This window comes from Columba livia, chromosome 7 (genome assembly GCF_036013475.1).
Source record: "Columba livia isolate bColLiv1 breed racing homer chromosome 7, bColLiv1.pat.W.v2, whole genome shotgun sequence".
NCBI classification, from domain to species: domain Eukaryota; kingdom Metazoa; phylum Chordata; class Aves; order Columbiformes; family Columbidae; genus Columba; species Columba livia.
The window spans coordinates 11,470,477-11,495,590 of NC_088608.1; the positions used below are offsets into that span (position 1 = coordinate 11,470,477).

General features: G+C 41.9%; 1 protein-coding gene across 3 annotated transcripts in view; it reads left to right on the forward strand.

Annotated features, from left to right (window-relative positions):
* The window catches only part of ADCY5 (adenylate cyclase 5), a 209,893-nt gene that overhangs the window by 18,689 nt on the left and 166,090 nt on the right, over window positions 1-25,114 (forward strand). Inside the window, exon 1 of one of the 3 annotated variants that reach the window (XM_021300982.2) lies at window positions 15,036-15,151. The exons of the other annotated variants lie outside the window; for them this stretch is intronic. Within the exon in view, the coding sequence (XP_021156657.1) occupies window positions 15,137-15,151 (15 nt within the window). The 5' untranslated portion in view covers window positions 15,036-15,136. Of the gene's footprint in view, window positions 1-15,035; window positions 15,152-25,114 lie in introns of those variants that run through there. 3 annotated transcript variants of the gene reach the window in all.

Sequence of the window (25,114 nt, forward strand, 5' to 3'; positions counted from 1 at the left end):
CACAGCAGACCACTAGCAAGCTTTATCATCTGAGGGTCAGTATCCATCTAACACAAGCTGCTGGCAGGCTCCTGTGCCCTGTGTGTTGGTGCCACCACCTCTTCTTCCAAGCTCCAAGCCTGTGGAAAAGGCCAAAGTTAACTTTGCAGATCACACACTCCTGCAGCGTGGTGACGGTGCCTTCCTGCACATGCAGAATTGCCAGTAGCAGGCAGACCCATGAATATATGGAGCTGGTGTGTCCCTTCAGCTGCACCCACTCTGGATGTTAGTGTGGCTCTGTTTCTGAGTCAGGCTCAACAGCTGAGCGGGTACATTTCAGTTTCTTTTTGCAGAATGTTTTACAGTGTCTGCTCTTGTCAGGAAATCTTTGGCAGGCAAAGCAGAGCACTCTGCAGAATCCCTTTTCCCTCTGCACTCCCTGCCCAGCAGCATAGGTCAGCAGTTAAGTGAAGAAACATTGGAGGGGATGGGATCTTGTGTTATAAGCATATCTTGACTGTGGGGCATTGTGGCTTTGCATAGTGTAGGCTTGGCACAGCTTTCTCCTCATGCTTTTGTTGAAGTCATGTTTTACCTGTTGAGGCTTCTTCCAGAAGAAAGAGGTGCAGGCTGCCAGGCCGATGTGGAGAGAAAGAGAGATGCTGAGGATGAAGTAACAATTTAGTTCATTAAGATGGGGAACTCCAAGAGAGTTTGTTGGAGGAAGCGCTGATAGGGGATATGTTCTACCAGATGGGATTTCTCCTCAGCAGAAATCTTCTGGCCTGGTTTAATGCACACTATGGCACAGCCACCAAAAGAAGTGTTTGCTGTGGCAGCACAAGTATTTTTGTGACATGTGGAATTCCAAGTCTGGGAAATGGCTGGATTTGAAATTACCTTGAGAAGGGGTAGGAGGGCAGTTGTAGGTGGTGCAGGGGAAGGCAGGACACATAACATGTTTCTTAGTGCTCATATGGGTAAAACCATGTATGGGTTCATATGAGTGAAACTGGCCGGAACACAGCTCTTGAGGTGGTTATTTCTGGTTTAATGCATCTAATGAATGGGCTCGGACCTGGACTGCATCAGAATAAAACAGGAGAAAGCAGCTGATGCTTCCACTGGTAAGAGACAGGCCAGATCATAGGGCTTGAGAGGGCCCAAGTCCTGATGTCTGTCTTTAATCTCTGGTCTCTGGCAACTCGTTTTAATTTATCAGTCTCATCTTTGTTAAACTGATGAGGAAATTAATGCAGGTTTATAGAGACCACACCACAAGTGATATGAGGAGCAACTAGTTAATGTTTAGCAGAGTTCTCCTGAAGACAAGGAGTGGTATACAAGTGCTGTTCTGACTGTATCAAGATTACTTTTGAAAGAAAAATCCTATTTTAAAGAGTGCTTTTGTCCCCTTAGTCACTGACCTGGCAAGTGAGCTTAAAGTATAGCCATATTTTCATCCATTGTCCAGCTAATGACCTGTAGAATTACAAAAGCAGAAGTATATACCCCTACAACCTAAAGAGAGATGTATGTCAGGTGGATGAAGCCAGGAGAAAGCCAAGCTAAAAAGCATGCAGAGCAAAGTGACTCAGATGGCAACATGCCCCAAAGGAAACTTTCAACAAGGGTGATTCATTAGCAGTCAAACAGTCCTTTTTCTTTTCCTGCCCTGCTATATTTACATTTTGAAATGTGTGCACATCTCATGGAAATGGACTTCCTACTAAAGTGTTCTTCTAAATGGGAGAAAGGAAGATTTTGTGCTGTATGTTTGATAGTCTCTGAGGCTTGGACTACAAATAAAACTTTCTTTAGTGGGATACTTGTATATAGTCTGTAAGGTGTTGCTAAAGTCTTGCGCTGATAGCATCACAGTGGTTTGGGCTGTGATTTTGACCTGCCTAAGGAGACACCCAAATTCCAGGTGTCGATCAGTGCCAAAAGGAGAGACTTCAAATTTTTCAGATAAGCTGCACACACCTTGGCTTTTTCATAGCGTGCTGAAGCATTATTGTATCTGTGAATCCTTTTGCATTCAGAAATCCCACTGAAACCAAGGGAAACATCCTACTGAGGGGATATGCAGAGTCTTGTGAGCCACATGAGCTACTGAGACCCACACTCTAATCCCGTGGAAGGGTGGTTGTCCAGTAGCATCAAAAGTGAATCTCTGATTTCTGTTTGGCGCTCCCAGCGCTATGCTGTGTCATGCTTGCCAGGCTCATGCTGTTAATGTGAGAATACGGTGAGGTTTCCTGCATCAGTGTTGTGCTAGCAACAGCCACCAGCGCCTGATTCAGTCGAACCCAGGCATGATGTGGGCAGACTGGTAGCTGTGATTACAGGGCTCTGTTGGAATAGAAAGCCTGTTGTCTATCAACACATTGTCCAGGCAGCACAATAGGGCAAGGTAAGCACTGGAAAAGCAAGGTCAAAGAGTGACAATACCATATTGTATTGCGTGGCCCTGAGCGAGTGGTTTACATGCCTTGCTTCTGCTATTGTGAGTTAAACCAGAATAGCGTTTGCTTTTAGAAAAAGTGCTTTACGATCTGTGGGTGGAAAACATTTGTCTGAGTGTAAAATATTTCTGTTGTAGAAAGAATTAGTCTAACTTGCCATAGTTTCCTGTTCCCAGACCTGGTTTGCAGGGAGATCAGATGCAATGGTTCCTTTTGAAGATGGAAATCTCTTTGTAGGTGTTCTGTATTTCATTCATCAGGATCCATCTGGAAATGCATTTTGGAACAATCCATTTTGTTTGTTGTTTTTGTCTGGATTTGCATTCTTCAAATAGCAGAGTGTAGTTTGGGCTTTATAATGGGATATATGGGCTGTTTGGCTTGGTTCCAGCACAGGTTGGGAAGGACTGAAAGGAATTCTCTTTAGGTCTGTAAGGCACTAGCAAAATACTAGGTATCTATTAGCAGAAGCTGGACTAAGTGCCTAGTCACAAGCAGCCTGTGTGGTACAATTTGGTGGTCCCAGGCAGTCAAACAAACAGTGGAGTGCCTTTCTTGTGGAGGATGCCAGAAGATAAAACTGATTCATAGTGGAGAATCAGTTACTGATTCAGGCTGCTCCTTAGAAGTGGTCTCTCCTGCTCGGCATTGGTACAGTGGATTGTCAGCTTTCATGACATAATTTTCTTGCTCTTGCTAGTCCATGACCTTTCTCTGAATTAATAAGCTGTTGCCCAGTCTGCTGGTCTGTATGGAAATGGCACATGTACCTGCCAGGTGAGCCAGTACCTTCTCTTTCTAGGCAACGTGGTGCCTAGAAGAATTGCAAGAATTTAAGACTGTTAAGCCACAAACTCTCTTAGAAGTTTTTTTTTGCCCTTCAGTGGGACAGGACCAGATATTATAATTAACCTCCCAGCTAGCTTTCAGTTGAGTGTCTGCATTTTTAGATTCTGTCTGTCTGCGGTCCAGCCCCAAGACAGTTAAATTTAATAAATAAATAATGATAAAAATAGTCTCTGAGGACTCGGCAGGCAGCAGGCCAGGGAATCTGGGCAAGTCGCCAGCAGCTCTTCCACTTGAAATCTAAAGTTAACTCAGGCTATGGCACTCACATTGGTCTGTTCATATTATTTCTTTGAAAAGTGCCTTTCCCTTCCCCACCTCAGATGGTGCCCTGTGCCTCACGTCCTCCGGCGTGGGCTCCAGGGCTTCGGTGGGAACGTGGGAACTCCCAGCCCAGCAGTGGGGGCAGTACCCGGTTGGAGGCAAAAGGCTGCAGTGTCAGTGCTCTCTTGAACAGAGGCGGGGACATCAACTTTTTTTAAGTGCCAAAACCACAGAAAAGCTCCAGCTGGAGCAAGTGGGTTGGGCACAAGACACAAGGGTAGAGGAAACCAGCCCCTGTGATTGCTGGCGTTTGCAGCACTAACTGCTCGCTCTGTTGAGTCTCTTCTAATTTTGTGCCAGTGCTTTGTGGGCTCCATTCTAATGGCTTTATCATTGTGTGATGTCCCACTCCAATCTCCAAGTTATATCTCAGGGTAGGAGCTGTCACACCACATGCCTTTATATTCCCATTTTCTGTGGTGCCATATATTCACAGTATATGGTTCCCGCAGCTGTAAGAAATCCATCTGAATCCTAGGCAGGTGGTTACCACTATCAAGAATACCTAGGAAATTGTGGATCCTGGAAAATGGATGCCCTCTGGTGAGAAACAGCCTGCCAGCAGGTGGGAAGGTTTAGAATAAAAGAGTTGAGATTTCCCCTTTAAGAGAAGCGAAGGGGCCCCGAAGAGTGAAGCTGTCTGGACTTATCTGCACACAACGATCAGCACGTTCAGCATTGCGCCTACAACAGAGAAGTCGAAAGTACAAATGTGAACCTGTGCCTTCTCACCCAGCCCTGCCAGGAACACTCCCCAAAACAGCCCTGCTTCCCTCAAGTGGGTTGGTAGCTGTTTTAAACCCTCCAAAAGGTTCACACTTGCTTTTCTGTAGGCACGTTTCTGAAAGAGCACTTAGAGTAGAAACTGGTGGCAACTGGGTTTAACTCCAAGTCCCACCAGCATTAAAAATCCTTGCTGTGGGATAATCAAACATCTCCAGATAGGCACACACCTGCTGCAGTGATATGCGCACAGAAATTCCAGCAAAGGCTGTTTTGAGGCATGGTACCTTTGTTTCGCAGGTGAGGCTGGGCATGGTATCTTTTTTTCCTTTCCTTTTTTACTTTCCCCCCACCCGAGCTTTATAATTTGTGTTAATAACGTGGCCCAAAGAACTGGCAAGGTAGCAAAGAGAAGTGCACTTTTGACATTTCACGTTGTGCATTCCAGTCTCTGGGGATGTGTTAGTCAGTAGTTTTACCTGGACCTGGGAGTGTAAAATAAGCTCTTCATGGTAGAGGGGAAGTTGGTCAGAAGGCTGTTGAAGAGGACACACCTAGATTATGCCTGGCCCCAATACCAGGGGCAGTCTCAGGTGATATGGGTTAGCTAGGGAGAGGAAATCTCTTTGAATGTCTGAGATGTCTACTCCATTTTGGGCCATCTGGGGGTGCACGTTGTTTCTGAAGGAGGCAGAGTGGTGAATCAGGTTGCTACTGCAACAGGGACCAGTCTGTCTGGGGCTCTGGCTGCAGGAATGCATGATGTGCGTTTTCACAGCTATCATGGACCAAAGGACCTCTAGAGGAGGGACACTGGGGACATCCAAAGAGACCTGTGATTCAGCATGCACTAGAATTACGGTTTTCTTTATTTGTAGCTTTTTCCCCTCCCCTAACCACACATTTAGAAGCCCACCATGCTCACTTTCATGATCTATCCACTGTTTTTTGTAAAATCCCGCCGGTCCATGGAGGAACATAAGTGAACTCAGGGTGAAACTTTGGTACTTGAACTTTCTAAGGCAAATGACTCAGACTAAAGCAGCTTTAAAGAACCGTATATCCAAGATGTGTGTGCAGAGAGGCTGGTAAGCAAAGAGCCTCTGGGATGCCTGTGCTGTCAGCTACCAAATTTAGGGAGGGAATTTACTCTGGCAGGACCAAATTAGCACCACTCCTGCAAGAAGATGCAGAGAGAAAATCAATGGCCGAAGTTGCATCCTTGGAGCCTCTCAGTACTTGGGAACTCCACACTCCTTTGCAGGGTGACAAAAACAAGTGTTAATTTTGAGCACTTGGTAAATACTCTAGGGAGGAGAGCCCTTAGTTTCTGTGACAAAGCTGAAGTGGCAGGGCAGGGCGCTCTCTTTTCCCTTGGCGCCAGATACACATACTACATCAGTGAAAAAGTGAGACCTTCAGGGCTTCAGCATAGTATTGATGGGGGGAGTAAACTGCAAGGGCTGCTTTCTAGCTGGAGCAAGTCCATCTAGCTCAGAGCTCCAAGTGAGTCTCATCTCAGGGAGAGTCTTTGTCCTTCCTGGCCTGTAGCACTGGACTGATTTGTCATGAAAATACATTAAGTTGTATAAGTTTGGTCATGACCCGTGACCCCACGTGACCTGGAAGGTGATGGATTCCCTTTGGTTCAGCAGCCATTGTAGAGAAAAAATTTAAATACAAATTCTCAGAAGATGGAAGTAATTTTTTAATGGGCTCTCACTCTGTTTGCTGCAACAGCTCACCTGATATTAACCTGGACATAGGACAACCTTGCATGTAGACGTTTGGTTCATTTCAGTTAGTTAAGTACTCAGGTCCTGCTGCAGTGACTGCTTAATTTAATAGTTTATTGACTTCAGAGGGTCTGTGATAATGCTGATAATATGTACTCATGGCTTCTACTCCCTGTGTGAATGGAATGAAATCCTTTGTGTAGGTGTGGGAAGAAGGAAGGGATGGGTGGATTTTTGTACCCAAGTATAAGGTAGTTATAGGAGTAGGAATCATAGTAGTTTTTCTGATTCAGTGAGGTCTATCTAGTCTATAAGGGCTGCAAATAAAAATACCCATATACCAGGAAGGGATGGAGAGGAGCTCCTGCCAGGTCAGCATGCAGCGTGGTAACTGTGAAATCAGCAGGCTGTCAAGCGGAAGACAAAGCAGGCAAACTAATTACATCTTGGCAAAAAAGTGTAATTAGGAAAGAAAGGCTGTTGCTTAACTGAATGAGCACCCCTTCCCCTGCCGTGTATCCCAGCCCTCTCGGTGCTCCTTGGAGTTTCCTGCAGAGCAGCCCCCACTTGAGTGATCTCTTTACCAGGAGACAATTGCAAATAGACAAAGGCAACAGCTTCTTCTGACTTCAGCTCCCCCTGCCTCAAGGAGGCACAGCCTGCGGATCACAGCGGTGACGAAGGGCCAGTTAATCTCTGGGATAACCCCATCAGAACCAGTGCCACGCTCTGTGGTGCCTTGATCTTTAAAGAACAGTGGTGGTCGGCTCCTTGAGCTGCCATCATCACCAAGCTGAGTCATCGTCACAAAGAAGCAAACTTCACAGCCTTTGGCAAAGGCTTTTCAACTGCAACCAACACTACTGTGTGTATTCTGCTGACAGATCCCATGTTGTTTTCTTGACAGAGTTGCCACCACTTTCTCAGTTGATTCCATTAACTTTTTGCCTTGTTTCTCTGCTGTTTTTACCACCCCTCTGTTCAAGAGACTGGTCAGTTCTTCCAGCTTCTGTCTCTTTGCCAAGCTATTGCTGCATACAGGGAGAAGGGAGTGTCTTTGCTGTGTCCTGTCACTATGTTGTTGTTGTTGCTTCCAGTAGCTCTGACTCCTTCCCTGTAACCCGATGATTTGATTAGTGGTCATCACCTTTTCTACTTGCACTGACAATTTTCCCTGCTTCTGTCTTTCCTGTCCCTGTGTGTCTTTCCGCTACCTCTAGCCACCATCTTTTTGCATTGTTGGATTTCCTTCTCTTGACAATTAGAAGATAGATAGAGTCCATAGGAGTAGGGAAGTCACTGTGGGTTTTATTTAAATAGTTGCAGTTTACCAACCTGGAAGGAGGAACCCTGGCTTACAGTGGACCGGGATGTGCAGTGAGACCGGGGCTCTCATGCTGGCTATCACTAAGCCACGGATTTATGCTGAGTGTATCATTGCTCAGGGATCCCTATCTGTAAAATAAGGAAAATTGTAAAACCTTTTTCGTACCAGTATGGAGTCCTACTAAGTTTGGGAAAAGAGTCTATTTCATCATATTGTACATTGGCAGTGATGGTTATGATCCTATTTAGCTTAGAAAAGTATGAACATTGAAGAATGTAAAATATTGGCATCTTGTGAAAGGCAGCTACGCTGCTGCAGCAGCTGATGCTAGATACCAGCACACCTATTAATGGCTTTGTACTGGTGAAATAATAGCAGAGAGCCAATGAGAGCCTCTGAACACGTGCTTTAAAACTGCAATTAAAGCTGTGTGCCTTTCATTAACTTGTTTAGCTTTTATAAGTCATGTGAAACATTAAAGTGTTTGTCAGGAGAACAACACTTTTATGTATGGACTAATGTTCGAATGTTTAAAAAATAAAGAAGCTTTTAAAAATTGTGTTGAGGTAAACAAAAATGTTCTTGTAATCTGTTGCTGCTTTCTCTGTGTGTCAAATTTGCCTTTGTTTTACATTTGACTTGGTTGCTTTTACTCCAAAATTTTTATTTTCGGCTCGCTGTTAAATATTTCCTTCTTCAATTAATCCTCCCGTTGTGAAAGTTGTGAAGTCCATGCTCTGCAGGAGTACACTGCACAGTATCTCCAGCTTATGCCAGTGCTCTTAACTTAATATTTGAGGTAGTGTTAACTTTTTCAGAGACATGAGATTAATTTCTGTAACCTAACCCTTGCTGCATGGGAATTTCCTAAAAGATTTTTTTTTTAATAAACATTGTCAGTGTTTCATAAAGTGTATGTACCTTTCAGTCTATTTGCTTTACTGAGAATGAGGAGGGAAAATGGGATGAGGCTCTTCTGTCCCTGACCATGGCATTGACTGAGCTCCTTCCCTTCTTTTCACTTTATTTTCCATGTTTCCACTTTATTTTCCAAATTTATTTTCCATGTTTATAACCAAAGAATAATGTGAACTGATTTGAGACAGCGCTCGTTAAGGGGTAAGTTGGTTGAAAAGTATTCTCAGATCCTCTGATAAGAGGTTGAGTGGCAGATTTCTCTACAATTTCTGAATGTGATTTAAATTATTTATTAAATAATTCTTTACTGTTGGTGACATGTACCCAGTTACCATTCTACTGTCAAGTGTTGTGTGTTGCTACCAGCCACACCATTGCATCTAAGGGCCAGGAGGCAACAATCCTCTAAAGGCATCATTGAGAACTAAATTTTAGCTGGCAGCACTTCACCACTCTCTGGAGGGACAGGGAAGTACCTACAGCTCTCTCTGGTTTACAGGATGGCTGGTCCACTCTTAGCCTTGCAGGAGAAAGATGATAACGAGCTAATTAGTGGAGACTGTACTATTCAAAGTATCTTTTTTTCACCTTCCCTGTGTCAAAAAATGAGATTTTGAATTGTATTTATCAACAATGTTATGTGGCTCAGTGACCTTTGTTAGAGCAATAGAAGTATACACCAGGAAATAAATAAATAAAAACTAAGTTTGATCAGCCAAAAAAAAAAAAAAGGGTGGGAGTCCATTGTATCAGTACAGTTTCTGGTATATCAAATAAAAAGGCCAAACAAAAGAAGAAACCTTTGCTATATGTAGAAACTCAGATCTGAATATCTTTGTATAGGATATAGGCAGATGTGAGGTTACTTATTAATGTTACCCATAATTTAATAAACTTGCAGAAAGCCTTTCGCAGACAAGGCATGTGGAGATGCTCTGCATCAGCTTTCCCTCCCTGAAGCCGTTGTGCATCTTGCGTGGGCTGGGGAAGCAAACAGCCATGGAGTTATTTCAGACTTATATGACTGTATTATGCAAATGTATCTAGTTCCCTCCTGAAACCATCAGGAATCTTTCCATTGCCTTTGTAGGAAACTAGGCTAGCCTGCAGAGCAGAACAGTTCCTGTTGACAGTTCCCACCCTTTACTATTTCTGAGGTTCATTAGTTTTCCCGGAGGAGCGGTACGCTGGAGTGGAGATGGAAATTTGGAGCTCTGCTGAGTGCTGTAGGTGCCATTACCCAATTTAGAGCTCCTGGTTTTGGTTCTCTCAATCCTTGCAAGTCTACCTTAATTGTCCTTTCTATAATAATCTCTGTCGAAGTTGGTTGATCTTTTGGATGTTCACCTAAAACTACTTGTTTAATAAGGGCTTTTACAGAAGAACAGAGCAGCTTCCAACAGGAGCAAAAGGCTGCCTATATGACTGAACTTACAGGCTTTGGATAGTGTCTAGTGTATTTTATTGCCTTTGTGGTGTAACTGACAAAAGTTATTACTGTAGATTGTGACATTTTAATTACTAAGTTTCTTTGGACCATGGATAGGAATGTTTTAAACCCAAAGTATGTAAAATAAATGGAATAATACTCCTGCTATTCTAGTGGAAAAATAATAGAACAATTCTTTATGGAAGTATCTCAAATATTGGAATCTGTCCTGGAAGCAAGATGTTTCAATGCAATTGCATTTGTACCTACAAAATATTAATGGGAAAAGAATGATGCAAAGTTGAAAGCTGTTCTGGTGCGTCAAGATTAAATTGGGTTAAAGTCTTTGGGTACTTAGATATTTGTTCCCCAGAGTGGAGTCTGAAGCCCAGATTTAGGCATCTTGGGCTCCTTGTACAAGGAAAGTTGCCAAATGATGAAAACAAGCAAGAACATGCTGAGAAGAAGCGTATACATTTTTCTGTATTTAAATACCTAGTTAAGGAGACGCATTTGGGCACTTGCTGCAGAGCACAGAATCCTTCCTGATCCAAGCACCTATGTGTGCTCTTTAAAGCAAAGTCAGGGAGGAGGTGATAACACCCCCATTTAATAGTTGGAGGCAGTTACCATCCATCTTTTTTTGGGGCTTTGAGGAAAGCTCTTGCTTCCAAGGGAACTGGAGTTTAAAGCTACTAAGAATAGATGTGCATTTCCTAGACGTCTTTTCCATAGCTTAAAACCCAGAGCAACATCAGATTTCTTACAGTACAAAATGTTCTATTCAATGACTTTTTGCAGGTCTTTCAAGATAGCTTCTTGTTTGTGCAAATGGTTTTGTACCAGGCACTTCTCAAACTTTGATTGTTGTTTAGGTATCTCCAGTTACCAGAGAAACCAGCCAGGTTGCTGTCAACTTAAGCTGTTCTAGGTGAGCACAGGATAACTTGTGTACAAAGCAATTAATATTTTCATCTTTTCCTAATTCTGCCCCCTAGGATAAACTCCCAAATGGATGTACAGAACTTAATGAACTCTTTGAAATAAATACTTTTCAACTTTCTCTGCTAGAGGAGTTCCTAAATATTATAACTGGCAAATTGCTGTTCTTCTGACAGCAAGATTAGGTGTGAATTTCTGCTAGTACCTCATTGCAGTCAGCTTGAGAAGTTTTATTTTGTTCTTTTCTAGATAGGAAATTGGACACAGAATGTATATATCCATTAAATTGAAGTGTTAAGAAAATTGTGGGAGTGTATGGTCACAGTTAAAAGAAAATGCAATCCACTTAAATAATTTAAATGTTGGTTTTGGCTGTGAGGCATGTTAGGCTTGGCTTATACTGGGGGTTTCTGACAGCTGAGTATTTATTTTGAAGTATGATGATGGCTTGTATCAACATGGCTCTTAGCTTATATTCAGTTGTGTGACAGTATGCAGTGCTTTCTACAGAGAGGCTTGTCTTTTTGTACGTAAAGAAAATGTTTTAATTGTACTCATAGTAATGTAGTTTCATCCACGATGGGTAAGTTGCACAGCTTTTTATGAGAGCAATAGAGCAAGATACACTACATCAGGATGTTAACAAGGCTTTTATTCCAGGTTATTGGATTTTCAGAGTTTTTGTTTCAGGAGCAAATATGTGATCCTGTGTTACATTCAAACCTTTGGTGACCTTTCTCGTGTGATGAGAGAAGAGATTGATGAAACTGCCAGAAAGCTGTTTGTCATGCCCTCAGGTTGACAACCTGTGCCCCAGGTATCGGAGCACTGGTGCTCCTCTCAGTGTTTGTAGGAGCCATATTCTTAAAAGCCCCCTTTGCTGTCAGGAGAAGGCCTGTGAGGACACTTGAAAAAGTGGCTAAAAGTCCCTTGTTACTGTGCTGGTTGTATTTGAGAGGTCATTGAGGGGAAGGAAGAATGGAAAGTATCAAACATAATGCTTGCCTTTTAAAAAAGGGGAGGCGGGGAGAAGCCTTGAAGAATCGTAGATCCATCAAGCTTCACTTCAGTTCCTGGAAAAATCTGAAAGAAATAATAGCACAGTGTCCAAGCAGCTGGGACGTAACATAGAGATGAATAACAGCCGGAGTGGCTTTGCTAAGAACAAATGGCATCTAACCAGTCACATTTCCTTCTGCAACTGCAGTAAGAGAAATGATAACAGTAATAATAGTGTCCTGCATCTTGTAGGTTGGATTTTGACTCTGTCTCATACAAAAATCTCTGAAGTAAATGGCATCTAGAGTGTGTTTTCCTAATATGGGGTCAAGCAGGAGAGACAAAAATGATTGTATATCCTAGTGCAGCTGTAAAGGATTGGCTGTCAGGTGAAAGGATGCATTGAGTACGATTCTGTAGGTACTTCTTTTTTGTCCTGGGTCTGCTTCTACTCAGTGTTTAGCAGAAGAGATATAACTATCAAATGTGTAGATGGCAAAACCCTGGGAAGAACTGTAAGTGTACCAGTACTACTGGTGATACAGCAAGCCTCTCCTCATTCTCAGTTGTCACAGGAATGAACGTTTCCTCTGACTTCTCTCTGTAAGGCTAGAGATAAAATCCTAACTGCTTCTAGTCATTGACACATATCTGTGGATCTTGTCCCAGATTTGAAGTCAAGGTTAGCCAGGCCTGCTTTCTGTTGGGAAGTGAGGGCACCTGGAGGTTACGGAGTGCTTTTGTTACCCCATTCCTTCCCCATGTCACCCCACCAAGCTGTCGGTTGACCCAACAGACTTTGTGTCTCATAAGAGAGGACACATCAATCAAGCTGTCCCAACAGACAGAGCAGTACAGTTGTAATAAACAGTTCAGGCACAGATTTGGTCCTTAACTTTTGATTATTTTTTTTTTTAAGTTCCAAATTGTTTGATTTTGTTAAACAGTTGAAGTTTTCTTTTAGTCTACAGCTGGTCTGGACAACATACCTTAGTTAAAGCAATATAAGCATCATCGCATGGGCTGTTAGAAGCAATTACTGTTTACAGTCAGTGACAGTCATGTTCTCTGACAGTTTGTTCCTTAAAGCCATAAATTCAGTAGAGACAGGAGAAACCAGTCAAATGCCATGTATTTTTTCACACCTTATATGACAAGCTAGATATAGCTCTTTGACATGCTGACTTCGTGTTTGTCAGTTTTCTTCCACATCTGGAGAAAGCTTGAATAACAAATATAGATGGGTAAATTAATGTTATTCTAATTGTTTCCACTCTAATTGGCATATTTGAGACAAGATGCTGAAAGAAATGTGACGCAACATGGATTTTCTAGGGCATTCTTAAAGGATGCTTTTGGGATTCAGAGGACCAGCTTACAGGGCTGAAGGTGATCTAGAGTATAAAATGTAAATATGAACAGTTTTTTGCTGGTTTTGGCTTGGCTTCCAAAGAAAATTAGGCTCAGATGATCTTCTTCTCTTCCCTTCCTTCCTCACTATAAGTTTCAAATTTGTTGATTATTTTCAGCTGAAAGACAGAGATGCAGTATCAATTTCAGATAAAGTCTCATGAACAGAGGCAGGTGGAGGACAAGATGCCCCATCCAGTAGTGCCCATTCAGACAGATGATAACACTGAAAGATTGACCTCTGCCATTTTTAGGCAATCCTCAAAGAAGAAAGAGATGTTATAAATATCCCAACTAAAAAAAAAAAAAAAAAATCAACAACCTCATTAAATCTCAGAGAACCAAACTGTAAAACCATAGGAAAGCACATTTACTTCCCCTGTTCCTGGAGCTGTTGATTAATTTCTCTAGAAAGGTGGCATGTTCTGAGGTTCCCCTTTCTGTGTTTGCGGGGCTGGTGCCTAAGAACCAGAAACTGGAACAGCTCTGAGTGTTTTCTTGGCTCCAGAGGATTTGAATAAAAGCAGTGTCTGAAACACATTTGTCACCTGGCGTTGCTCCTCTTTAGCCATAGAGAAGAAAAGTGCGGGAATTGAAAACTCTGTGATGCTGACCTGTGCATTTAGCTGTTTCTAACTGGACTCTCGTGTGCTGCCATCAATGAAGAATGCTGAAGCAGTAGTTGTATTTCTCAATGGTTTTAATCATGCTTTGGTTGGTTCTCTTGAATTCAGTGATGAAAATTCAGTAGGTCGGGAGCAGCTCAACTCCTGTGTTAAAATTATATGTAGGCTTATTACTTTGTGTGTCATACGGTGCCTAGTACAGTGACTCCACAAGCTGTCAGAAGGCTCCCAGTCCTGCTGTTAGCTCAGGGTGGTGTCCTTAGAGACATTGTCTGTAATAATGTCTCTGGTTTAGTGATAAAATTACCTTTGAAGAAGCTGCTATGAAGATTATTGGAGAGATTTCTATGTTGATCATTCGTTCCCCCAGTGCTTGTATCTGTTATGGTTTTTGTTTAGACAGTGAAAATGTGAGGACAAGCTGGTGTAGGTAATTTAAAGGTATTTCTCTGAGCCCTTAATGTGCAATGCTATGCTGTTGTGTTAAAATTGTTCCTAGTTTCTCTTTGTGTAAAAGGAAAAAGTGGTATTCCTTTTATTTTATAGCTTTGCCTGCAACTTGAAAAATAGTTATATGGGAAACATCTGTAATACATTTAATTAGGACATTGCTAATTGGTACTAAGTGCTAGTGTTAATGTTTCAGCTTGGCAGAAGTAGTCTACAGCTGGTAGCAGTTAAAGCTGCTATAATGTACCTTTGCTTAATGTGGCTCTCTGGCTAGCCTAGGGACATCCAGCAGTTGCTAACAAAGCTGAGAACTTCGGCTCTACATTGACCGTGGTCAAACTCTGGTGCAGATGTTGTCTTGGACCTCAAGTCTATTAAATTTTTTGTGCTGAGAGACTCTGTCCCAAAACTCATGGAGCTTTCCTGCTTAAGCTGAAAGATTTGTTTTGCCGGGCTTTACCTCTGGAATAGGCACTGTTAGGCAGGGTCAGGAGGGCACAGTGGATGTGCAATGTCTCTTCCTTCCCTGTTGGCCGACCTAAGGAATTTTTACAATTTATTTTGCTTGTCCACCATAATCACAAGCTGCCTTCTCTGCTCCCAGAAAAAGGCTGTGGTGAAGTATGCAAAGGAGAAAAGGAACCAGCATTAGGATGCCTCGCCTTTCTTTACTTCATGCAATTTTAGGTCGTTGAATTTGTTGGAATTACCTAGAAAGAAGCTTTCAGCTTTGCCATCTGTAGTTGCTCAGACTAGCTTAGCTGCAGCTGCAAGTTTCTCAGGTGGCTGCTTGTGGGTTTTTACAGCTTTTTAGCAGATAACAATTCACAATGAAGACTGATGGCAATAATGAAACTAAATTGCTCACGCTGAGGTCCTAAAAGCTGTGAACCATGACTTTAATAGAGAGAGTACGTAGAGCACTGGTGAAGTGTGGGGAAGAACTCACTTGAGTGATGACTGAACCAGAGGTAAGTTAAAAACAAACTTGTATTTACGTATATAGAAGATGGTGACTGAGTGAGGTAGAGAAGGAAACAAATTTTATCCTTATTTCACCAAAATTTTGCTATTTTGCTTTCCTAGCTATTTGCATTAGGAATTTGGGGTATGTTTCATTTGAATGAAACCAGATATTTGAGGGGGCTGGAATAATTCTCTTTTAATCCTGGGCACCTGCTTGATAATACAAACTGAAGAGGATACATACTGCAAAATTTAAGCTCTGTGTATGAAGTAGGGAAAAACAGATGCCACTTTCTGGGGACAAGCAGAAAGATGAGCTAGCATTGTTCCTATTAATCTACAAGTTCTCTCCAATGTATTAAAGCAGCAAAAATGGGTAACTCTTGGTGTGGCTGCATTGGCACTCAGACTTTTTCATGCTTCCAGTCAGTGGTGGAGTTGGAAATAGTTCATCATTTCTGGATTCAGTTGTGTATTGCAGCTGTTAGCAGCTGCTAACTCCCCTTATTAAGATTTTTTAAAATAAGTTGTGTTAGTGGAGTCAGGATCAAGCATCTGTGAGTTCTAGTCACACCAGTTAATCTAGAGCTTGTACCTGTTTACTTCAACATGTTTTCCTGAATGTCCCTGTCTTTAGCTCATATCACCAAGACTCCCTTTTTTTAAGGAGGATTCAGGCTACTCAGAGAGACTGCAGGGTGACTGCAAGGCAAACAATAAGGCTATAATAGGGAATGAACTTGTATTTCCCACTACCATCACCAAGGCATTCAGATCTTTCACACATGGACAAAGTTTCCATCTCATAGAATTTTAATTTGAAAATTAATTTGGTCAGCAAATCCTCCTTCTTTCAGTGTGCTGGATTCCCACTTACATTTAGGTCTTGTTTTTCTCTGGGTGGAGAACCAGGACTTTCTTACAGAGATCCCTTAAGCAGCTTTCATAAAAATAAGAATTGAGCCTTCATGTTTGGTGGATGATGGTCACTAAGATTCAGCTCCATATAAAACCTTTCTGAAGGAGAAGCTTTGTTCCTTCCGCAGGAGCTGGTTTTCAAGCTGTGGTATAAATCCTACCTGTTGGAAAGGGATATTTCTGGATTGATAACTCATTGTCAGGGTTGAATTTCTTTAGATGGGGTCGGTGAGACCCCTGTCTTTAAGGCACAGATGTGTTTTGCTTTTGAGAGTTCAGTTACTGGGAGATTCATTATTCTCCCTCTCTTGCATCCAGAATTAAGTAATGTGAAGGGGAAAACAAGGCAGCTGAATACGCCTCACTGAGGACCTACATCCCCTCACCTGGTAGTGCAAGAACAACTGGGAAATAGCATGTTTCTAAGTAGTACTGATTCTAACTAAATCTTATCCAAGGCATTTTGACTTGCAAAACAGAGGTTGTAGAAGAATGCATGAGTTAGGCAAGCTGGAAAAAAAACAGACACAACAAACTTCACTTTTGAAAATCATCTGATCATAAAATTTAATTAAGGCAGGTAATATCTTTGGCTTTCTTAATTTCAGTGTATGATTGGATTTTATTTCCTAATAATCTGTCATTTTGTAAGGGTGAGGAATGCAGTAAATAGAACCTCTGAACTACCAGCATGGACAGACAGATGCCCTTTTCCCATGCTGTGGTGCAGTGAGATGCCTTTTACGTGCATGGGTACTTCTGGTTCCTTTGAAATCCAGAAAAAGCACTGGCTCTCATCCTTGCTGCAAGGTCAATGAAAGCATAAGTGATTAATGTTGTTATCTTTAAGTGCACCCAGTTTTTCCATTTGTTTTTAACTTTGATGGTAGCTTCAGCAAACTGCCTATATAATGACTCTTTTGTTGTATAAGCAGATGAAGGACATGTCTGGCACTCATATGGAGAATTAGTGGTAGTCGTAAAGTTACAAACCCCCCAACTGTATTTAGGTTTTGTTGCTTTGTTCTGTTACAGACTGAAGTGTCAGGGTATTTCGTGCTCACTTTGTTTAAAAATGTAGAACTAGATTTGTAATGCAAGACTTCAGCTGAAGACCCTTCCTCACTCTTTTGTAGATTATCAGTTATTACGCTTTTATTTTTAGGAATTACTTGCTGTACTTTCAGAATTATGAGTTCCACTGAACACTTCAAATGAGGACAGAACAATCTCCAGCAGCCGGCTCAGCAGTGCTTTATTTCCAAGGCCCTTTTCTAATATCTTCCTGATAACAGCACTTTCTCTCCCTTTGTGAGGAAAAGGTCACAGTGGTGGAAACGGTGTGTGTTTGTTCTCTTGTTTCTAAGCTGTGCTATTCTTTCCTTTTTGGTTTTGCTCCTGACAAGATGGTTGCCAAGCCACTTTGTCATCGCTCCTGCATCTTGACAGAACGCAGGAGCTGTCCCAGATAACAGGAGAATACGTCCTTCCAGCAAAACCTGAGTGGCTTTATCCAATCCTGGATTTAAACAGACCTGACATGCTCTGGCCCTGTTTACAAACAGAATACTTCAACAGGACTCCGCCACAGAACTAGCTCTGCTTTCCTTGCTAGAAAACAAATGTTTCATTTTGGAAAAAGCAGAGCTCAATGCTGATGGTATAACCAGTAATGAATGTTTGTAAGGAGGCTATGCTGTTTATCGCTGTCTTAAGCCTATGATATTGCGTTGTGCTACATGTTGAAAGACAACATACTAAAGAGAAACTGCCTGCTGGGGCTAGTAGTCTAAATTCAGTCAATATAATTTTGCATTGCATTACACATATAGTTGCTCTAATTGCAGGAGGAGAAGGAAGAACAATGAGTGAATACAGTCAAACTACTGCCATCATTATCTTCTGTCCACATCCCTGTGCTACAGTCAATTCCATTAATGCAAATGGTAAGAGCCTCCTTTGATGCTCTTATCAGTCTGTCTGCAGTTCCTATGGCCTGTCAACTCCCAGCTGTCCAGCGAAAGGCACACTGTGTGAGTAGCTTATCGTTTGGTGAAGTCACAATGTCCTTCAGAGTTTCTTTCCTTCATGCACATACATTAGTATATTATATCCATTTTGCTTACATGTGGATTCTGGGATTTGTCTCTTTGGCTTTTGGTAACTTAATGCTCAGTGAAAATGGCATTTCATAAACTTCCCTATGTGTCTCAGCCAGTATCTCAACAAGGACAACACAACTGAGGTGCTGCTTCTGTGCTAAACAGCCATGCAGCACTGCTGAGGTTCTACCAGATGCTCTAGGCAATATTGTGCTTTCTTGATCTCTCAGCCATGCTGCGTCCTCATGTACAGATGCCAGTCTTAAAGCTATGAGGGGCTTTTAATGACACACTTGGTCTTAGAGATTCATTTCACTGGGCAACTGTGGCAAGATGCAGTGCAAATCATCAGTCATAAGGCTTGCAGCAGCTTTATTTGTCCCTTTGCTTCTGCTACTACTAACAAGGGAGCAGCTGTCCCTGAGGTAAGACAGACATGCTAAAAATCTAAAGAGAATCTTATTTTTCACAGTGCAAATCTTTTTCTCAAAATCAGAATATTTGAGCCAACTATTTTGAATCACTTGTTCAGCATAACTCTCAAAAGCTTGTCAAAATTCAACATTCAGTTGACTTGGGTTTCTAAAATTGTTTCAGAAGGTTTTAGAGATATTATCAAGTAAGAAGATTTGCACTGGCAAAATGATGGGACAAATCTAAACTGAAGCAGGGAAGAGAGGAGAAAATAGTATTCAGTAATGCTTTTGGAATGTTTTTTTCATCTTGGCATCTCATTAAAGTAATGTAAAGATCCATAGCATCACAGAAGAGTGTAGAGAACTGCCTTTAAAAGATGAAGACTCATCACATGCTAGTTTATTGCCATCATTCATCAGAATTGCTTACTTCGGTCGTGATTTTTCAACAGCCTGTGCCATTGCAGCCACATCTCTAGAGAGAAGAGCTGGGTGAATGTAGATGTAGTTCCAGTCACTTTGGATGTTTTATGTTTTTAAGAATGAGACCTCTCGCACAGTCCTCCCACCTCCATGAGAGTGTTCTAACCATGGGGCTGTACTGTCATGTTCTCCTCCTGCTCCCATGCTGTTTGCTTTCCTGACTGTACTTTGAGAGTGTCTTCATCCAGATCAGCCTGATAATGTAGGGAGGTGAGTACGATAAATTTGAATGTTCTCTAACTGAGCAGGGCATATTTCGTTTTCCTGGCTGCATACTCTAAACTGTTAATTAAAACTAAGGAGGGACAACATGACCTCCTCCTCATTTGACACACCTGCCAAAAAAAAGTCTTGAAGGTGAACTCTGCTCATTTAGGCATCTCTTTTGCAAGGGCCCCATGTTCTGTGTCCAGCTACATTAAGGTATAAGTGCTCAGCTCTCATTCCAACACCTGTGTGCTCAGGAGAAATGGGGACTTAGACACATTCATGTACAAAACATCTCCTGTTAGTGGGATGTAGGTGAATTCCTGTTACGGCATGAGGGTCTGAAGTGCCACCTGTCTGATATATCCAGTTCACCTAAGTGACTGTGCCAGGAACCTGAACATCTTATTCTATTCTCTCAGTTGGGGCTGAGAGCTTTTTGAACCTGATGGTCTCCTTTAATGTCAAAGAAGACAAAGGAAATCCCAGCTAGTGATTACTTAACTTTATTTCACTGCTTCATGATGGAAGAGTCCTGAGGGAACCAGAAGTGGTCTGAAATAACCTAATGCTCAACGTTATGTGAGGAGGATCAGAAGTGGCAGAGACTGACATGGCGTTTGGGGGAAGCTTGGGCTTCCAGGTGTGAGTTTGCACATGAGCGAGAGTGAGTGGGCTCTGAGCACTCTGGGGAGGGCTGGCAGCCTGAATGGAGGCTTTATCAGTTCTGTCCCTCCAAATGTTTTAGCACCTTGGCTTGTTTGCATCCATGCTTGGGGGAAAACCTGTTCTGTTGCAGGGCTGAGAGTCTTCTGTAGGAGTGGCGTAGGTGTTGTGAGCTAGTGAGTAAGTGTCACCATATGAAAAAGACACCCTTCCATTAGATGACATGGAAACTCAGGCTTCGTGTTTCAGAATGGACTCCAGCTAGGGACCTGTTGCTTGTCTCAAAATCACCCTAGGGAAAAAGAGGTTGTTTTTCTTGTGATAAATGCACTTTAGAATCAGTGTTTCCTAATCTCCTGCATCTGGATATTTTAAGTGGACATCTGTCCTACTCCTTTCCTTACTCAGAGTTATCAGTTCTCGATGGCTGTAATGAAGAGATTAGCCTTGGTTTACAGATGACTTCTGTGTTACCAGATGAATTGGTGGATTGCTCTCAAAAATTGTCTATTGCTGGGCAAGGAAGTGAGGTTTGTGTAGGTCTTTGTCTGAGTAGGTGAAAACTTGGACTGACAAAAGCTGCACATTCCCTTGGTAAAATTATGGAATAAATTAGAAATAGATATTTCAGCATCGTGACTGGCTGAGAAAAAACTTAATCTTTAGGGAAAGTTGGGTGAATATGTGAATTACTGCTTCTATTGGAAAATAAGGTCCTGTGCAGTTAATTGGCAGTGCCAGTGTGTCAGAATGGAATCCTTCAAATTCCCAAGGAGGGGGTATTGAGACAATATCTTGGATAACTCTTGATGGTTCAATAGGTAGAATACATCTCTCTCTGAAGCACAATGTAATCTCTAGTGGGAAAAAATCTGAAATTGCAAAAAAGAAACAACAAGAAATGTTTGTTTTGACCAACAACTTCATTGTTCCTTTCCTGCCCATGAAGTCCTTAATAAAGAGGTAGATGGTGGAAATGTGATGGCAGACTGACTGTAGGGAAGCATCACAACAATTTCCAGTTAAAAATGTTACATCTGCCACTCAACGGTGTTTGTCGAAGCTTAGAAGACAGAAGGATGACAAGGCATTGCCTAGTAGCTGGCTGAATGGGAGTCTTGATTGCTCTCCTAGCAGTGCCAAAGAGCAGCCTTTCTTTTGGTGTACTGGGAACTGTGTGTTGAGAGCCAAGGCTGCAAGATCCCTTTTCAGAGGATTTTTCAACCCTGGTAGAGCGCTGAAGGGCTGTTGTTCTTAGACAAGGTTTCCTTTGCAGCAAAGCAATTCCACGCAAGCTGAAGGTGTTTTAAGCTGTCTAATGGCAGATCCCAGAGTCTGTTCTCTGGTAGTTTAAAGAATCCACCGGCAAAGCTGCGTTGTGTTGGGCCCCAGGGACATGGGCAGTCAGTAGCGGTCTCTGTCCTCAGCAGATGAGCAAGTAAGTGTTAGGTCTGGAAAAGGCATTTCCTAAGGTGTTGAGTAACTTGTCTAGAAATTGACTGAGGCTCTTTTAAATACTTTCTGTCTTCTGCTATTGATTTCACCCAGCAGGTTTTTCTTTTAGCTCATGTACAAGATGCTTGAGCTTTTGGTGTTCATCAGTTGCCTGTCTAGTGAAGTTACTATGTTCTTGCATGTGGGTAATCTATCACAGTATGTTTGGGATTGGAAGGGACCTCAAAAGATCATCTAGTCCAATCCCCCTGCTGGAGCAGGAACACCTAGGTGAGGTCGCACAGGAATATGTCCAGGTGGGCTTCCTGTGGGTGCTGAAGAGCAGAAATTAAGTTGTTCTGCAAAGCTGCCTCACTAAGAGTAAGCTACAGGTATTGGATGATTGAGAGCTTTACATGACAACTTAGGAGGAGCTTGGAAAGTAATTCCTTTCTTCTGGGTTAGAATGTGTCCAGCTGACTTAAAATGTTGCTGGTTCATTTTGACATTAAAAGGGGAGTCACTGTACAGAGAAGAGAGTGGGTGCTTGGAAATGAAATGGTGTTTTGAGCTTTTCCTGTTCTTTAATAGCTCTGAGAACTGTACACGCAGGCAAATGACAGCACTTGGCGAACTCAGGTATACAGATCTCCATCTATTTACTTTTTACCCTCTCCTTTTGTGTACTATGCATTGCTTATATATGGCAACCACATCAGTGAGGAACAAGCTGTATGACTTCTGTGCAGGAGATATAATAATAAAAAAATCTAGACCATCCAGTTAGACATAATTAATTTGTCTGGCTCTTTAGCAGCACTTCAGTGTTGGGGTATCTCTGTGCCAACGATATGTTCAAAATCTAGTGACATCTTCGTGCTCTACTTTTTCCCCTCCCTGCTGGACTGCCAGAGTGCAGTACAACATGAAAAAGGGATTGGTGCAATAGTTACAGATTCCCATTTGAAACAGTGAAGGACAAATACTTTCTGCTGCTTGAGGTTTCTATGTCATTTTATGCTCTGAAACAGAACTGGCACTAAACTGAGTGTTCATTTTGTAATGTGTTGGGTTTAGCCTTGTTTCCATAGGAAACAAGCATACAAGATGAAGCTGGTTCTGCATATATTTTATTTCCTTGTTCTTTTCCTCTCCCTTTTTTAACCCATTGGCCAATCACAGACAAATTTTACAGAAGTCTCAAGGGTTAACTTTGATACCACAGATGAGCTTCTTCCTATGGACACTAGAGAATCTGCATAAGGCAGAGCCCTTTAACATGGTCCCAGCTATGGGAAGAGCTCAGAGCTTGTGCTGTGAGCCATCACTGAGCCCAAGATACAGATTTGCAGGAAACCGCTCCCTTTATTCCAGTACTCAAGGAATTCCATGTTTTATACTGATAAGCAGCAATATCTGTGTTTGAAGATATGCCTGATGTTAGGATTACATTTTTATGCGGTACTCTGGAGGATGAGGATCTTCTGTTGGAGACTAGACTGGAAGCTGGTTATCCCCACGGCTAGGGTCTCAGAAGAGCCTCCTGGGTCTGTTTCTGCTGTCTCTGTCTCATTCAAACAAACAAATAAATCCTCCTTCAGTTGTTCTTACTGTTAAAAATCTCTAATTCTTTTTATGGCATCTTTATTATCTGGAAACAAGAAATACAGCTGAGCTGTTTTTCAAAGCAGAAGCAATCCTAGTTATTCTTTGCAGTCTCGTCTCCATGATGCGTAGCTTCCAAGTGATATTTTTTGGCCTGTTTCTCCCCCTCCTCTCTTTTGGTATTTTAAATAAATCCTGTGATCTTTAGGTTTCCAGCCAGCCTCGCTGCCTTCAAGTGTGAGGCATTTGCCTGAAAAAGAAAACCTCACAGTGAAGCTGTGGGGTATTTTCTCCAGCTTTTTCCTCTAGTCTCTATCTACTGAATTATAAGTACCTGGAGAGATATTTTCACTGTACTGTGCTTCAAGGCCTATAATGCTATGTAAAACTAAATCTTCATGAGGATAAAGCTGGTTTCAGTTATAATGTCTAGTGAGGTTTCCTTTTTAACAATGTTTGTAGCTCACTGTGATGCTGGTGTGAGCAGATCTGTAAGCCAGTGTTTAGTGTCTACTAGATACAGTATAACTTGGGTTTTAACAAAAGATGCTGTTCATATTTACTACTACCCAACTGTCAAAGACCGGCAATCTTTCTCAGTCCCACATGACTTCAATTGGGCTGAGACATCATCATTCTGATACTGAGCTCAGGATAGATGAAGTTCCCTGAGCCTCACATTTTCAAAAGGCATCCTTGCACAGCGGAGAGTGGGAGATCAGATTCTGCATAACCTAAACAGCCTTCTGTCTGCTCGGACACTGCCAGCCTTGCAGAGCTTTACCCTCTGCTTCCCTGGTTTTGTAAGACTGTGCTGATCTCTGCTGAGGGAAAATCACAGCATTTCGGATGAGTCGTGGTGATGCTGCTCTTAGTCGCAAGAGGCAGACAGATGGATTTGTCCCTTTGGCCTCCCCGGTGAGCTCCCTAACTAATCTCAGTCTCACTTTCATTCTGTCTCCCAGTTATATTCTTCTCCTGTGTGCTGCACCATAACTCAGCAGAGATGTGCTAAAATAGGAGTGAAAAAGCTAGTGTTTTTGCCCAAGCACATGTAACTGCTTGCACATGCTCAACAAACTGTGTAAGTTGCTCAGCCTTGCATCACTAGTACAAGCATGAGTTGTTTCTGTCCCACAAAAGAAAAAAAAACATTATTGAGATGCTTTTTCTCTAACTTCCATTGGCAAAAAGCTGGGGCTTGGAAAAATCCTGTGACTTCTGTGTTGTTTTTGTGACGCAGCAGCAGCAGAAAGAAAGGCCGAGTCTTCTGACTCGCAGTTTCTCTCCATTTGTTTGTTTAGTGGTGAGCTCTGCTCCATGTTGTCAGGTTTCATGCCCTCACTTGAAGTTTCGTCTTGGTAATGCCTAGAGAACAGCCTTATGTTAGGACCTATGTGCAATACACTCTTTGTCATACCTTGTTCACTGCCTATCCACTTATTTATTACTCTTGTCCTCTCCTAGTTCACATGAAGGCATTTATTGTCTCTCTCTCATCATTGTTCAGCTGTTAAGAGCATATACCTCAGAAAACAGTGCGTAGTCTAGTTACCTTATTTAAACATGAGAATTTTTCAAATGCAGTGTTCTTAGGCTGAATGAGCTGGATGTTTTTTTCTTTAGAGTTTTTAATGACTATGTCTCTTGAAGTTTTAATGGGGAATTTGTTCTATGTAACAATTACATTGAAGTTTTCAGAGAGAGAGGGTCATGGCTTACTTAAAATGCCAACATCTAAAATACACTGACATTTTGCTTTGGTTTTTGATGAGTACTGCTCTGTGTTTCAGCTTTCAGGGACATTATCTTTCAATTTCAGTGTCACTATGGCTGGCTTTAAGCCAGCTTTCACAATTTCAAAAGAGTTATTATGAAGAGCATCCTGAAGATAATAAAATTTATTAGATGAATAAATTAATAACAATGTGGTGTAAAGCTTTTATTGCAGAAAGCTTAAGAGTAGTGCATTATTTGTCAGCAGCAAAGTCACTTCAGTGTAGCATATTCTGAATGACTACTAATAAAAGGAATATGCATCCCACTACAGCATGTTTAGCTTATAGCATGGATATGTACAGTTTATCCAGTATTTAAAAATGAACATCTTTTAGTAATACTACAATTTTTGTCATTG